Source organism: Syngnathus floridae, chromosome 7, assembly GCF_059516105.1.
Source record: "Syngnathus floridae isolate MCC-2025c chromosome 7, RoL_Sflo_1.0, whole genome shotgun sequence".
Classification (NCBI taxonomy): domain Eukaryota; kingdom Metazoa; phylum Chordata; class Actinopteri; order Syngnathiformes; family Syngnathidae; genus Syngnathus; species Syngnathus floridae.
Genome location: NC_142419.1, coordinates 13,987,654 through 14,003,407, shown reverse-complemented (window position 1 = coordinate 14,003,407; position 15,754 = coordinate 13,987,654). Strand labels below are relative to the sequence as shown.

The 15,754-nt window shown below is 45.6% G+C and overlaps 4 protein-coding genes across 6 annotated transcripts; 3 read left to right on the top strand and 1 right to left on the bottom strand.

The window, feature by feature from the left end:
* The first annotated feature begins 1,049 nt into the window (after positions 1 to 1,049).
* LOC148395434 (olfactory receptor 52B2-like) lies at positions 1,050 to 2,784 on the top strand. The gene has a single exon (XM_088381580.1). The coding sequence runs from the start codon at positions 1,595 to 1,597 to the stop codon at positions 2,531 to 2,533; it is 939 nt and encodes a 312-aa protein (XP_088237706.1). The 5' UTR covers positions 1,050 to 1,594; the 3' UTR covers positions 2,534 to 2,784.
* A 623-nt stretch (positions 2,785 to 3,407) lies between these two features.
* LOC148395433 (olfactory receptor 52B2-like) lies at positions 3,408 to 4,718 on the top strand. The gene has a single exon (XM_088381579.1). The coding sequence runs from the start codon at positions 3,523 to 3,525 to the stop codon at positions 4,486 to 4,488; it is 966 nt and encodes a 321-aa protein (XP_088237705.1). The 5' UTR covers positions 3,408 to 3,522; the 3' UTR covers positions 4,489 to 4,718.
* Positions 4,719 to 7,567: 2,849 nt separating this feature from the next.
* Positions 7,568 to 9,572, top strand: LOC148395432 (olfactory receptor 52E8-like). The gene is made up of 4 exons (XM_088381591.1): positions 7,568 to 7,717; positions 8,065 to 8,324; positions 8,430 to 8,757; positions 8,817 to 9,572. Exons 1-4 carry the CDS (start codon positions 7,676 to 7,678, stop codon positions 9,183 to 9,185), a joined length of 999 nt encoding a protein of 332 aa, XP_088237717.1. The 5' UTR covers positions 7,568 to 7,675; the 3' UTR covers positions 9,186 to 9,572.
* LOC148395431 (high mobility group protein B1-like) lies at positions 9,347 to 12,011 on the bottom strand. 3 transcript variants are annotated; one of them, XM_088381589.1, is made up of 5 exons: positions 11,664 to 12,011; positions 10,709 to 10,866; positions 10,408 to 10,553; positions 10,138 to 10,312; positions 9,347 to 9,922 (listed from the first exon to the last, which is right to left on the bottom strand). In XM_088381589.1, exons 2-5 carry the CDS (start codon positions 10,853 to 10,855, stop codon positions 9,782 to 9,784), a joined length of 609 nt encoding a protein of 202 aa, XP_088237715.1. In that variant the 5' UTR covers positions 10,856 to 10,866; positions 11,664 to 12,011; the 3' UTR covers positions 9,347 to 9,781. The 3 variants fall into 3 exon arrangements, with proteins under 3 accessions (XP_088237715.1, XP_088237714.1, XP_088237716.1); XM_088381588.1 differs by having other exon boundaries at positions 11,766 to 12,008; XM_088381590.1 differs by lacking the exon at positions 11,664 to 12,011 and adding an exon at positions 11,352 to 11,517.
* Positions 12,012 to 15,754: the final 3,743 nt, after the last annotated feature.

Sequence of the window (15,754 nt, the reverse complement as noted above, 5' to 3'; positions counted from 1 at the left end):
CCCCAAGGACTCTGTGGCCACTCAAATGATTTAATTAGCGCTAAATATGACTCCAGATGGAAATGAAAAGGCACGACTTTTTGTTGTTTTGGCTACTAAGTGCATCATTTCGCATTGTTAGCTCCGTTCATCGTAATTACGACCTATAATAGTCTTCAATGATTCATATAAATACTTCCATTTGTTTCGTATATGTTTTTGAATTATTTGTTTTTCTTCGTGTTAACTTTGCCAAAGAACAAACACAAGTGTCACCCGAGAGCACAATTCCAACATTATCTCTGTTTAAAGTTAACAAAACAAAACAAAAGCGCACACCTTGGGGGTGTCATTAAACACACTTGGCTAACAAATAGCATCGTCATTAGCTAGCGCGAGATTAGACGAAGCCTGCGGGGAGTAATTACCACGCCAGGCAGTTAATAACACTAACAATAATATTTACGTGGCTCCCAGAGGAACTCATTAATGTGTTTTGACATTCGTGAGGCCCTCCGGCTGATGTCATTCTGATCGGAAAGTTTGAAAATCTTTGTTGAAAGTGGTTTGCCATCAATCCACATTCAACTATAATTCAGAATTGAAAACAACGATAACTAGATAAACAACTAATGCGACTACTCCGTCATCGCCTGTCCCTGTACTGGCGTTTGCATCAATTTAGCGCTAACTGAGTACCGGTACCATCCGAGTACCGGTACCAGCTTTATTTCAAGGCGTTGAGTCCTCATGAAGGCTACAACCGACACTTAGGGTTCTTGCCAGTACTCAGCGCTACCCTGTGACGGATTAACAAATCAGAGAATCCATTGAAATGATGGATGGATGGGGTGTGGTGGAGTTGGGTGGGGATGGATGGATGGAGGGATGGATGGATGGATGGATGGAGGGATGGATGGATGGATGGATGGATGGATGGATGGATGGATGGATGGATGGATGGATGGATGGATGGATGGATGGATGGATGGATGGATGGATGGATGGATGGATGGATGGATGGATGGAGTGTGGGGCTGTGGGGGGGGTGGATGGATGGATGGATGAATGGATGGATGGATGGATGGATGGATGGATGGATGGATGGATGGATGGATGGATGGATGGATGAAGATGCAAGGATGGATGGATGGGTGAAGAAGCAAGGATGCAAGGAAGGATAGATAGAAAGATAGACAGACAGACAGACAGACAGACAGACAGACAGACAGACAGACAGACAGACAGACAGACAGACAGACAGACAGATAGATAGATAGATAGATAGATAGATAGATAGATAGATAGATAGATAGATAGATAGATAGATAGATAGATAGATAGAAGCAAAGCGGTGGTGTCACTCCACCGCCAGCGACCGCAACTTCATTCAGAGTCTGTACTTTGTTACTTTTCCTAAAGCAAAGGCGTTGAAGCAAAGGCGTTGAAGCAAAGGCGCTTTGGCCACCGCTGCTGATGTCATAGATACTGGCATAAACAGGCCGATAATCCCCGAGTGGGACGCTGATGTCACTGGTTGGTTCATGGTTGGCATTAAAAGCACAAGAAGCGGGGAGGCGCTCCTCCATTCCTCACGCTCCTCCCGTACGCCAAAATGTCCAACGGGTCTTTGGGCTTGACAACCTACGTGAGCCTGGACACGTTTGTCATCCCGCCAGGAGCCAAGTACCCCATCTTCTTCGTGGGCCTCCTCCTCTACCTGTTCTGCGTCTCGTGCAATGCGACGCTGCTGGGCGTGATCGCGCTACGCCGCAACCTGCACAAGCCCGTCTACTTCATCCTGCTCAGCCTGCCGCTCAACGACCTGATGGGCATCACGGCCATGCTGCCCAAGGTGCTGTCGGGCGTGCTGAACGAGAGCAACCGCATGGCGTACCCGTTGTGCGTGCTGCAGGCCTTCCTGCTGCACCTCTACGGCGGCGGCATCCTCTTCATCCTAGCCGCCATGTCCTTCGACCGCTACGTGGCCATCTGCATGCCGCTGCGCTACGGCGCCGTGGTGACGCCCAGGGTGGTGGTCGGCGTGGTCACCCTGGTGTGGGCCTTGGACTTCGCCCTGATCACTTTGCTGTTCTCCTTGCAGAGCAGGCTGCCACGCTGCCGCTCGGCGGTGGCCAACGTCTTCTGTGACAACCCCTCGCTGCTCAAGCTCACGTGCGGCGACACGTCCGTCAACGACGTGGTGGGGCTGGTGAACACGGCCGTCATGCAGGCGCTCAGCGTGTCCATCCAGGCCTTCTCCTACACCAAGATCCTGATCACCTGCATGGTGACCAGGCACAGCGATACCAAGAAGAAGGCGGTCAACACGTGCGTGGCTCAGCTGCTCATCCTGATCATCTTTGAGATCGTGGGCACCTTCACCATCTTGTCGCACAGGTTCCGGAATGTGCCGCGTGACGTGCAGAAGATCATGGGCGTGCTGATATTTCTCATCTCGCCGCTCCTCAACCCGCTGGTCTACGGGCTGTACACCAGCGAAATACGAAACACGCTGCTCCGGGTTTGGAGAAACCGAGTCAGAGGCTTCTAGAAAGAGCGTGTGGAAGACATCAGGCTTTGCAGGGGGACCTGAGTTTCTCATGATGCAACCTCTTAACTCATTCAGTGCCATTGACGGTTATAGACGTCAAAGATATGAACTGGGTTGGCAGGGTTAGGGTTAAAAAGAAGCAGAACTGCAAAATTGGTGTTTGATGTCCAGTCTCAGCGTTGCGAGCGGCCACGTTGCTCTGTTTGTCGAAGGTACCGATGACCGGTTGTTCCATCAATTGTGACTGTAAATTAAAAAAAAAAAATTAAAAAGATTTTTGTTTTTGTCGATATAAATGTGATTTAGTCATTATTTGCGCTGTGTGTCATCATGTCGGATGTCGCACATATTTTGTCAGATTCTATGACTTGATTAAAGGAGGGCAATAAATCTACTTGATTAATTGTGACTATTTTATTAAAACTATTTTGATGAATCTTCTGACTCCCTCTACCACAATTACTTCCTATGATGACTTCAAGCTCGACTATGACTGAGTTTGATCAGATTCTGTCAGACAGAAGACAGATCCAAATCCTCCAGAGAAAGCACTTTGCCCTGTCGCTATGTTTTTGTTTTTGTTGCGTCAATGAGGTCACAAAGACCTTGCAGCTCCCCAAAGAGTTTTCGCCGTTGTCACTCAGCTCCCGGCGGCATCTATAAAAGCAGCGTCTCGCACCTGGACCATCTCAGGTCGCACGGCGGCGGTGCCATGACCTAGCGGGTGCTCTTTTGAACCATCCTAGCTCATACTGAGGTAAGTATAAACTTGCATCCATCGTTTCTGGCACTGAAGGAGGAAGGAGGACCACCTGAGTAAACCAAAATGATTTGCTCCAACCTCCATTTGTCTTGTGTCAATTTCACAGATGGATAGAAAAATAAAAATATAGATGGACCAATGAGTACTTGACCCAAAGGTCTTTTTTGTCCCCCCCACACAATTATTTGTACTTGCACTGAAGTACAGATCGCGAGCTGGCCACAAGATGGAGAACCCGTACAACACGTCGTCTGTGTTAGCGTGGCATCACCAGCGCATCCCCCCCGAAAAGGCGGCGGTCACCTTCCTCTTTGCCACCCTCAGCTACACCATCATCCTTTTCTGCAACCTGCTCCTCATCCTCACCATCGTGCTGAGCAAGAACCTGCGGCAGCCCATGCACCTGTTCCTCCTCAACATGCCGGTCAACGACCTGCTGGGCTCGTCGGCCTACTTCCTGCAGCTCCTCAAGGAGTTGCTGAGCGACTCGGGGAGTTTGTGGTACCCGGCGTGCGTGACGCAGGCCTTCTTCATCCACATCTACGCGGCCGGCACTATCTTCATCCTCACCGCCATGGCGTACGACCGCTACGTGGCCATCTGCCTGCCGCTCAAGTACGGCACGGTGATGACGCACGGTCACGTGATGAAGATCATCGCCGCCATCTGGATGGCCTGCTTGCTGTTGATCGGCGTGTTGTTCTGGCTCTTGCTACGTCTGCCCCGCTGCCGCTCCATCATCCACAACATCTACTGCGACCACCCCACGCTGCTGGCCCTAGTGTGCGCCGACTCCACCCTCAACCAAATCTACAGCCTGTTACTCGTGGCCGTCACCCAGCTGCTGGCCAACGGCATCATCCTGTACACGTACCTGCGCATCCTGCTGGCGTGCTTTCGGAGCGGGCGATCCGACACCAAGGCCAAGGCCCTGCAGACGTGCGCCACCCACCTCTTTGTCTTCCTGCTTCTGGAGTGCCTGGGGCTGTTCACCATCATCTCCTACAGGGTCAAGCAGATGCCGGCCAGTTTCAGGTCCTTCATGGGATCCTCCACTCTGATTTTCCCGCCATCGCTCAACCCCATCGTCTACGGGATCAGGACCAAAGAGATCCGGGACAATATAGTGCACTTTTTTCGGAGTAAAATGATCAAGTCCTGTGTTAGGAATCTACGCTCCTCGAGCTCATAGATTTTGAAAAATTGGAAAATTTGCCGTTTATTTGCAACATCTTACAATTGTGATTTTCTAATCTACAATTATCATGTATGGTCAATAATGTAATGTAATTAAATTGAGATTATTATATATTAGATAGTGTTTTGGTGACATTTATGTTAACTGGTATCAAGATAGAACTGTGACATTTTGGTCTTTCCTGAATTGCCTCAATAAAGTTTGGGAAATACTGCGTTGCTGACAAATAGCCAACAGGTGGCGCCATATTCAAATAAAATCATTCTTTTGAGCCTTTGTGAGAAAAAGACCTGTCTTAGTGCTCGTCGGCGGTAGTTGCCACTTGGGCAATAAACTCAGCAAATATTCGCAATTATCTCTAAAGGCAAACATTTATTCGAGTCTTCTTCAGAATAAGAATCATCCCAGTGAACTGAAAGCCTGGAGACATTTTATAAGAGGAAATAAATGTACTTATCTTAAACGATCAGTTCCAAGTCAGCTGGTGCAGCTTCCATCCGTCTACACGTATTCCATTTCCAAGATATATTTTTGAGAATTGTTCTCAATGTGTTAAGTTTCAACATGAATCTTTTGAATTACTCCATCTTATTTAAGGAGTAAATCAAGGAGAGCCATTTTCATGTTCATTGGGGGAAACAACCACGTTTGAGCAATTTGGAATCTTCCTCGGATATTAATTTTTGATAAGTTATGTAGATTTGCGCACACTACTGCCGTCTGTCAGCGAAAACTATAACAACATCCACAAAAACGACTAAAAGTAACTTTCTCACTGTAGAAGTTTCGTGAGCTCTTATACCGTAATGGCCCGAATATAAGACGGTGTTTTTTGCATTGAAATAAGACTGAAAGTGGGGGTGATCTTACATTTGGGGTCTAGACATTATTCACAACGCTAGATGGTGCCTGATATTTTCAAAGCGAATGCTGAACTTAACTCCCCAGGCCAAAGCAGTTTGCATTATTTTATTGCAATGTTTTTCCTTATTCAGATTTGTTGCAAGACGACAGTTACAGTTAAACTTTACTTTGATGGTTAATGCAGTTATTGCAATTTTGTTGTTTTATCATAGTAGATTGGGTTATGTAGATTTCAAAAACCAGAAGACATTCATTTACAAATGTGATTGCACTTTTGTTTACTTATTTAAATGTTCAGATATTATGATGTGATAGACAGTTTTTGCATGATTTGAATGAGGCAAAATAACATGTACTATGTTCATCTTGTTTTCAATTGTCAATTATTTTACTGGTTCTTTTATCACAAACAACCTAAATAATTTGTTTGTGAAAAAAAGAACCAGTGAAATAATAAAAAATAACATGCTTTTTCTCTCGAATATATTGTTATAATCGTTTGTTTCAAATGTACTGTAATTACTTTCTGTATAAAAATAAAATTTGGTGTTCAAAAAGTCTTTTTTTCAAACTTGAGTCTTTAAAAACAGGGGGTCGTTTTATAATCAGAGTCGTCTTATATTTGGGCCAATACGGTACATTAAAAGGATTATGGAAGAAGGAGGGGGCGTCGAGTGAGTATTTACAGATTCGTGCCCAAAACATTCATAAAATTGAAAATGAAGGCTATTATGCCAGTCCTTATCAAAGAATACAGAAAGAGAGATTTTGTGCCATCCTCGCTGGACTGACTACTTGTCCCAGAGTGCCTTTTTTAAGATTAGGAATAAATGAATATGGCCTTGGTGTGATGTTTTTCGGCGTCGCTGACAATGATACCTTATAATTCCCCGATCGGGATTTGTGAGGCACGTCTGGCCAAATGTTTACTGTTCATTACGTTTAATGACTTCTTTTGTTTGTGAGCTGCTGACGGGAAATGCAAAGTCTCGAGTCTCCGCAGGCGCTCGCTCGATTCTCTTAATGAATCTCCAGGGAGATTTGTGACACAGTAAACAGCTGAGATTGTGTTTTGCAACACTTTCAACAGTCTCTCGGGATTTACACTTCACTCACGCAACGACGTCCGTAGAATTGAGAGGTTTTGCAAAAAATAAGATATTCAGCGTTGGGGGAAATTATTGTATGCCATTTTGGCCAGTGTAAGCATTATTCATGTTTTATGTATTTGTAGAATAAATAAATATGGATTGTATTGGATTATATATAAAGATTGTAAATATACCACAACATGCTACATGTGATCAAATAATGGATTTGGGGAAGCAGCATTTTTTCTTTCATTCACCAATTGTATGTTTGTGTTACGCTTAAATTCGTGATTAATGATGAGTATCGAAAATACATACCGACCCAAAAAATTCTTGAAATAAAAAAGCCGATCAAATTCAATATGTGGGTAATTTGGAGGGAAAAAAATACACGTTAAAAAAAAAATTGGCAATAATGTTTTCTAGCAACTATAGTTTTACTTTGTAATATCACCATTCCCCACAAGATGGCAGACTTTGTTACACTTACACTGAGTTGAGTAGGACAAATTATTTTGGGTGGATTTGGAATGATATTTATTTGTTGTTGGCTTAGTGGATCTTTTATTATGCATTAAAAATGTAAAATCAAAACTAAAATGATTGAAGTTGCACATCGCTGGTTGAAATCCTCCAAGTGTGACAGCAGCCAGCGATGACAAACCTCTCCCACACACACACACAAATTCAAGGCGTGCTGAGAGTGAGGCATTAACCACAAGGGATATTAAGGCGTCTAATAGAATAAAAAAAAATAGTTTGTCTCATCTGCACTACTGGGATTTTCAGTTGATTAGGATGATGATTTCAACCTTTCCCTTGTGAGCCAAAATGCCTTCAGTGCTTTTTTTTTTTGCTCTTGTTCTGTATTTGCAATTTAATGATTCTATTTGTTCTGTCTGAATTGTAACTCTTGGAAATGGCTTGGTGAGCTTTTCCTGTAAATACCGTTTACTCTCAGATGACTAAGCACTTGAATGGATGAAGAGAAAAAAGGCCCTTGAGGACCAGAATCAAGATTGAGTTCCAATTCAACACAAAGGGACAAGTCAATGATGCTACTTTTGCGACCTTGGTTTTTTCAAAGGATACTTTGGTTTAAAAGTACATGAGAAAAAAAAAAAGTTCTCAAATTGCACTGATGCTCTTGTCGTCAAGGGTGACGTCAACACCAGCTTGAGTTTGAATCTCACCCCGGGGAGCTTCACGTTCGCATAAAGTCGGCGATGGAGGGCGCACGACTGGGATGGCGCTCTGGAGCTTCCGAGGTACGTATCGCATCGACACCCGGCCTCCCTCCATACTTGCTCCTTGTGTGCACGACTTCACATAGTCGTGTTTCTTATTGTTGATTCCAACTACCCAAGGCACATTGTGGATTTTGTCTGTTCGATTGTTGGCAAGGGGTCAGGGTTCAAAAAATTGAATGTCAGAATAATCTTAGTGCAGCTTCCGAGCAGCGTCCCTATTTTTGGTTGCAAAATGGAGATCAAAGTTCACGTCTGAGCTCACACACCCGAAGCCGTGACACAAAAGAGGCTTTCCGAGAAGTATTTTGGGTTTGAAAGGAGTTCTGAACGGTTGATTGCATTTATTATATGCTCTACTTTTCCAGCTCAAGATGTTGTCCAGTAACAGCACAACGTTCAAGAACTTCTTTCTGCTGGGCTTCCCAGGCCTGGAGCCTCAATATCACGGCGCCGTGTCGGCGTTGCTCTTGTTGCTCTTCCTGGCCATTGCCGGGGGGAACATCTTTATTTTGCTTCTCATCAAGTTGGACCGAATCCTCCACAAGCCCACCTTCCTCCTCTTCTGCCACCTGGCCCTCACCGACCTATTCTTCGGCACGGTCACACTGCCCCAAGTCATCTGGAGGTAAATGTTTCATATTGACTTTTATCAGGAACTGCTTCAAGGTCCATTTTGTTGTTGGAGGCTGTATTGTCATGATTATTTTGTTGGGGATCTAAATTTGGGCAGGTACTGGCTGGACGAGCCACGGGTGGCCTTTGCTGCCTGCTTCACGCAAATGTACTTTGTGCACTTCCTGGGCGCCACGCACTCCTTCATCCTGATGTTGATGGCGCTGGATCGATTGGTGGCGATCTACAACCCGCTGCGCTACCCCGCCGTGGTCACCAACGCCGCCGTCACGCTGCTGTGCGCCATCTCCTGGCTCATGCCGGCGTCCTGGATGGTGGCCGTGGTCATGCACGCTGTCGTGCTGCCTTACTGCGACTTGCACGTCATCCGCCATTGCTACTGCGACCACAACAGCATCATCAGGCTCAGCTGCGACCAAACCCAGGTAGGGCGTAGCACGCCTTTCCCGCCATGATCCAACCGTGCGCATTTTCTAACATTCAGGTGAATACGTTGGCCTTCCCCCTGGCCATGTTCAGCCTCCTGTGCCCGCTCTCCTTGATCATCTTCTCCTACTGCGCCGTCATCGCCACGGTGGCCAAGAAGTACGGCGGCGGGAGTCGGAGTAAAGCCTTGTCGACGTGTTCGCCGCAGCTGCTGGTCACGGGCCTCTACTACACGCCACGCTGCTTCGTGTACATGGCCAACCACCAGGGATACCACTTCACCGAGTCGGTGCGCATCGTGGTGATCATGGTGTACAGCCTGCTGCCCGCCGCAGTCAACCCGATCATCTATTGCTTCAAAATGCAGGAGATCAAGCAGAACATCAAGAAAAGGTTTCGTAACAGGAGGACAATACAGACGCCGTAGTGGCTTCGTTCAATTTATGCATAAAAGTGCTGCAAACAATATTTGTAATTTAAAGTTATATCTTCAGTTTACACAATGCTCCTTTTAGTCAAGCCGACTTTTTTTTTTTTATCTCCAGAGCCACAAAATGTTGCCACCAGCACAGCGAGCAAAAGAATGACTTCTTAAAAAAGAACAGAAAAACATTTATTTTACGATAGGACATTCTTGAATGTCGACAGCTGCACTTTGTTGATATTCGAGTGGTTTTCAAACGTAATACTTACAAGGAGGATGGCACATGGAAAAGAAGACTTTTCAAAATAAAAACAGTACCATACAATCAAAAGCGGGAAATCTCATTTCCGAGTGAGAAGGAACACCTAGAGCGACTTAATATGTCCTGCTGGCAGGGGAGAAAAACGAGCACAAGAAAAGTCCCCCAAAAGGGAAGATATGTATGTGGTTGTTTTTTTTCTTTCCTTAACACTGTACAGTACATCTTAAAAACATTAAATATTCACATGTTCCATCTGAACGTCAACATGGTGGCTTGAATACATTGTGGTTGGTTATATGGCATCGACAAAAATTCAGGTCCCTCGCCCCCCCCTTGCCTACTCATCGTCCTCCTCCTCGTCTTCATCGTCATCTCCCTCCTCTTCCTCGTCTTCCTCGTCGTCATCGTCCATCGCCGCTGCTGCCGCCGCCACCGCCACCGGCGCCACTTTGCCCTTTGTGCGATAGGCCACGATATCCTACGGCGACACCGAGACAAAATTATTTTGTGTATGCAAAAGTCTACACACCCCACTCAAATGCCACATTTTGGTGATATTAACAAATACGACAGAACATTTCAAAACTTGGCCTATTAATGTGAACCATTAAAAAAAAATTATATATTAAACAAAGAAATTGGTTGGTTGCACAAGTGTGCACACCCTCGTATAACTGCATTGTGACATCTTACCTTGTCGTACTTCTCCTTCAGCTTGGCCGCCTTCTTCTCGTAGGGCTGCTTGTCCTCCGTGGACGAGCCGTTCCACATCTCTCCCAGCTTCTTGGCCGTGTCGCCGATGGACAGGCCCGGGTGCTCGCCTTTCACCTTCGGGCGGAAGTCGGCGCAGAACAGGAAGAAGGCCGACCTGTTGGCATGCGTATTGTTAACCATTCGCTCGAACTAGCCGAGCCTGAACGGGTAGCCCCGCCTTTATTTGAGATCAATGGAAGGTGTACTCACGGCGGTCTCTTGGGAGCATTGGGGTCCTTGAAGCGCTTCATCTTCTGTCCCTTGGGGGGGATGTAGTTCTTCATCTCGGCCTCATAGCGCACCTTGTCCATCTTAGCCATGTCTTCAAATTTGCCTTTCTCCTTAGGGGACATGGTCTTGAACAAAAGAAAATACACAATATAGCAGGCCTTTTTTTATTTTTTTTAATAATTGTCACATTAGTCCCCATATATAGGGAGGTTGCACTGTGAGGAATGAACTGTGTCCCCCGAACTGGAGTTCAAAAGCCTTCCTGTCATCTCTCGCTTACCTTCCATCGCTCAGAGCATTTCTTGGAGAACTCGGCAAAGTTGACGCTTGCCTCAGGGTGCTTCTTCTTGTGCTCCTCTCGGCACGTTTGCACGAAGTAGGCATAAGAGGACATTTTGCCCCTTGGCTTCTTTGGATCCTTCCCCATTTTGTCTTATGCTGCACATACGAGATTAGATTAGACAGATGTTTATTTTAAGAGAGAATGTAAATACAACACAATGGAGAAGAACAGGCAATATGCAAATGTATGACTAGGGGCTTTCTTTGTCTGTTTAATGGGGCTGCCTGAGTGAATGACTGATGATCTGCAGTCCCACCACCTTGATTGCGAATTAAATCAGAATTTAAAGCTAACCTGTGCTTTCCAATAACCGCAATAACGTATACAGGGCTATTTTAGCGTCAGGTGAAAGTTGTCAATGAATACATTAGCATTAGCTCCGCCCTTAGCGATGGCTTTGTGTCCTCCAGCTTGCTAGCACACCGACAGCGAGCTAACCATTTCAGGTGGCTGAGCTGGGGCCGACGGCTAAGAGTAGGCCGTAGGCCCTCCTCGCTCGTCACATACCGGCACCACGCTCGGAAAAAGTGTCATACTGAAGATGCATTAGTGGTGACAATAGTATATTTTCTAAATTCACCTTCTTTACCAAGTGTGGGCTTTTCTAGCACGAGACGAGGCTATGCTAGGCTAAGCTAACGTAGCGGGCTAGCTCTCGGAGGTTAGCGCTCCGTTGACACAAGTGCGGACGTTACGCTGACCCACGCCGTGAGTGTGTGTGCTGACATTGGGAGGAGTCAGCCGTCACCCCCATGGAAATGGACCCACTCCCCTTTTAAGCGTTTTTCGCCTTCCCCAAAACGAGGCACCCATTCGACAGACTCCCTATGCTAGCACCCTTGCCTATCGCTGTCATTCGAGTAAGTTCACCCTTTTTTTTTCGCCCTCACACCTCGACACTCGCGCACGGGTACAGGCAACGCGCTCCACAGTCAAGGCTGCGCTCCACGCTGCACAGAAACGCCCAACAAGTTGGCGACAAGCAAAGGCTTACCTGGTGCGTGCGCGTGTCTGTCGTCTCAGACAATGGGACAAAAAGCGCGATGTGAGTGCGCAATGAGGATGAGGATGATGATGATGCTCCTCGCGTGTTTATCCTGATTGTCGGCAGCCCTGCGGCCGGCGGACATTGGCTACAGCCGAGCCCCCCGCGAGTGTCTAATTGGGCAAGCGGCCACTTGAACCGGCGGGACGGTTGGCTGATGGTATGGAGCTGGCTGCGGGACGCCGTGGCGCTAAACTCGAACGGAGAATACCGTGACTGCGAGCGTGCAAGATGCGCAAGTGGAGATAGAGCGGCGCCACAAATTGGGGATTAAAGAGAGAATCATAGGATTCAAATCAAACAATAAAGTAGTCCTCCCTATCTATCGTTACCTGAGTGAGAAAATTGACTCTTTTCGAACAGTGATATATATTGTTTGTTTTTTATTGTTTTTAGTCTTTAAATCATGTTCGAAATAAAGATTCATTCATTCATTCATTGTACAAAGTAACTAGTAAAGTAACTTCAGATTTCAGTGAATGTCAATGAGACACAAATATAGAACAGGAATGTTCTAAATCAAATATTAGCCTTCAATATCACTTTAAATGGTTTTCATTCCAAAAAAAAGGTCATACACGTGCTCAGGCAATTTTAGCTACAATAAATAGTCTAACTTGGGTTTTATTGTCCTAATGGCTGTGATCCTGAAAACAAACAAGTTCCCAAAATAAAGTTTAAAGAATAATGAAAAAAAATCTGCAAATGTTATGTTATTCGGAAAATCTAAAAAGGTCACCGGGGGGCCTTGTGGGCAAACCTGTAAGCAAGAAGTTTTGATCACGGTTAATTACAGAAAATTGTGTGATTAATGAATTAAAAATGAAATTGCTTGACTGTGCTTGGTGTGCAAATGTGGTAATCCCAATAACCAGGCATGACCTTTCTATTCTCGCACCAGTCTCACAGAATTATGGCATCTGGGAGCTGAAGAGGGAAGGTCGCGGAGGGGCGGTCTGGAATTTAGTCGCCTTCGATCGTGCTCTCGGGCTCCAGCTTGGAAGTCTCCTCAAGAGAATTGAACGTGATCCTTTGAAATGTCACCCTTAACTCCTTTAAGATACACCACACCACAGTAGTAATTTGGAAGCTTACCTTCAAAGTGCTCATATTAGCCTCAAGGTGTCGCCATAGTGGCACATTTCAAAGCCTCAAGCAGTATTGCCAATATTTTCCATCATGCTCGAGTAAGAAGTGGGAAATGCAAGTGGGAAAATCTATTCTTAATCGAACCCTATCAAGAAGACCTCAAAATCTAAAAAAAGTTGTTTACATGCATTTGTCATCCAAGATCGATTGGGAGCTGTCGTTGACGACGGAGCGGTTGCTAAGGAACTGTGATAGCAGGGCCAGCCCAAGCTAATGTGGCGCTTCAGGGCACATTTTATAGGGCGCCCTTCTCCAGCCAACATTTGCATATGCTGACAGAACAAATCCACTTCTTCACTTTAACCTCACACAATGGAAGATTTTCTTCATTTTCTGTTTGTCCGTCTGATTGGGAATTTACCGAGGCCGAGTCGTAACTAAATGATTGGCATTTCCGTGCCCCCCATTAACTCCAAGTTTCATTGCAACTGCAGCTGCAGGACCATCGCGCCTCATCAACAAGCAGCCAGTCTTTATGGCACCAAATATTGCCACGTTTTTATTTCTGCACTGAAGTTTTTACGAGGACACATAAATGACTTGCATGTGATTGATGTCAAGGAGACAAATTGGCTTCCTCTGTTGTCACCCTTAGCGACTTGAAATCAACTGCACTGAAATCAACTTTTTTGGGGGTTCCTCGCTGTAAGGTCACCAGGAAGGGTCTCGTGAGAAGGTCCCCCGAGCTCGGATTGGGTTAGCACCACATCCAGCATTTTCTCTACATCGCAAGCTACACAACTTGGAGCAAAATATCAAGTTGTGATGTGATATTTGACGCCATCTCGCATTGCATTTACATCATGAAAATTGACATTGCAAAATCAGTATAGCACATGAAAGCATAGGATGAATGTTTTGCCTGCAGCTCCAATTTTAATGGGTACCGTTCGGCTTCCCAAGCGCAGCGGAGACGACTTGGTCCAGCAAAATCAATCAAGCCTGCGCATTTGACGTGACGCCGTTCTGTCAAGGTGAACCTCCTTTTATGGCTTTTCAATCGATAGTACACTTGAGAGAGGAAATGAAGTCCTTGCAAACACTGCACCATCCAATCAGGCGCCTTTTCGTGATTCCTTTCATTACCGCTGATGGTGACACGCCGAGCCCAAAGAGGCCCATTTAGAAGGAAAAAAAGAAAGAGCAGAGAGCGCTTCTAGTGGAAATTGCGACCCGGCGATGAGAACCACAATCTTCTGATATGGTTTTATGAAACGAAGGTCAACACGGGATATAAGATGAACTCGTTGAGCCTCCCAATGTGCGATGGGGAGAATTTAGTGGGTAGCTTTTACAGAAAGTTTTGCAGAGGTGACTTTTGAGGCGACACTTTTTCTTAGGAGTTACTAACATCATTGAAGATTTTCTTTTCCCACTTTTTGCCAGTTATTTGAGACCTCACGTAATAGAAATAAACTAGAATAAATCCACAGTCAGGCCAGTCGCCTCCTTGTGAGAGGCCACCAGGGTGTCCTTTCTTTCCTTCCTCCTGGCAGCTCGATGTGGAATCGTTAAAAGTCTTTTTTTTTTTTTTTTTAATTTTCATAAGACCAACTTTTATTGTGCCGCAGAACTGGACCCTGTTGGCCCAAAAGTGTGCTCCTTGTTCACTTCATTGGTCATTGTTGGAATAAATGACATGATTCTTTCTATGTTGGTCTGTTTCAGCATACATACCTCGAGATCGACATCCGGGACATGTGGACACTCCTGAACCTCAGCCTTAGTTGTTTACTGAAGTAAACTGCCTCCTGCTGCCGTCTTGCATCTCACAATCTTCTTGCACCCTGAGCATTGTTCAAACTGGACAAAACCAGTTCAGACTGAAAAAAAAGGAGGCATGGAAATATAGGAAGACAAATGAAATTTTCAATGTTTAGCCTCACTCCTTTCATCATTTTTATGCCATCATTTTGTCCACTGTCTTTTGTTGTTAACTGCGGTTATGAGCGCGTGCCTCTTTTATTGGAAGCCGCGGCTGGAGGTGGGAAAAGGCCAGCGCAAAATGATGGCATTTTATTGGCTAATAATACGCTGGTGTAACCTTTCCAAAGCAGTTAATGCGCACAAAGCTGGGCCTGCAAACGGCTTTAGCTTGGCCATGCCAGGAACTAAATGTGAAAAAATATTTTCAAATGGCCCTTTCCGAGGGTAGACACTTCGCCATCAACGGTGACCGTTGCCTGAGAAAATCTGCAGCGACCGCAGGATTTGGGTTCCAATAAACCCGATCACTTCGTATCGGTTGGACGACGGGGAAGTGTACTTGGAAGTGCAATTTAAGGGACAGTGAGCCAAGGTTGTAAAAAAAAAAAAAGTGCACATCCCTTGGTTTGTTTTATAGCTCTCCATTAAAAAAAATGTGGTCAAGCTCTGAGTGGTATTTTTTTTGTCCTGTCCAAACACCCTTTGAGTCAGGCGCATATGAAAAGCTCAGACACTTTTTTGACGGTTACTTGGTAACGATGTCAAACGATTGATTACCACGTGCAGTTCAGTGAGGCTGAAGGAAGTGATGCGTATGCGCGGGATAAACAGTGCCGTTAGATGTGGAAATAACAGCGTGTTGCATCACGGGGAATGCGTGCAAAATTGCATTTTGCACAGGCCATCGTGTACGATGCCAGCCAAGCGCGAAGAGTCTGCATTAATCCCGCAGGGATCCTTTAAAGGCGCCACTTTAGCATCTCCACCTTAACTTGCTCCCCCTCCTCCTCTTCACACATCCTAATGTCAACACTACGTACGCTATGATTTAGACAAGAAGAGCTTTATATTTTATATTTATT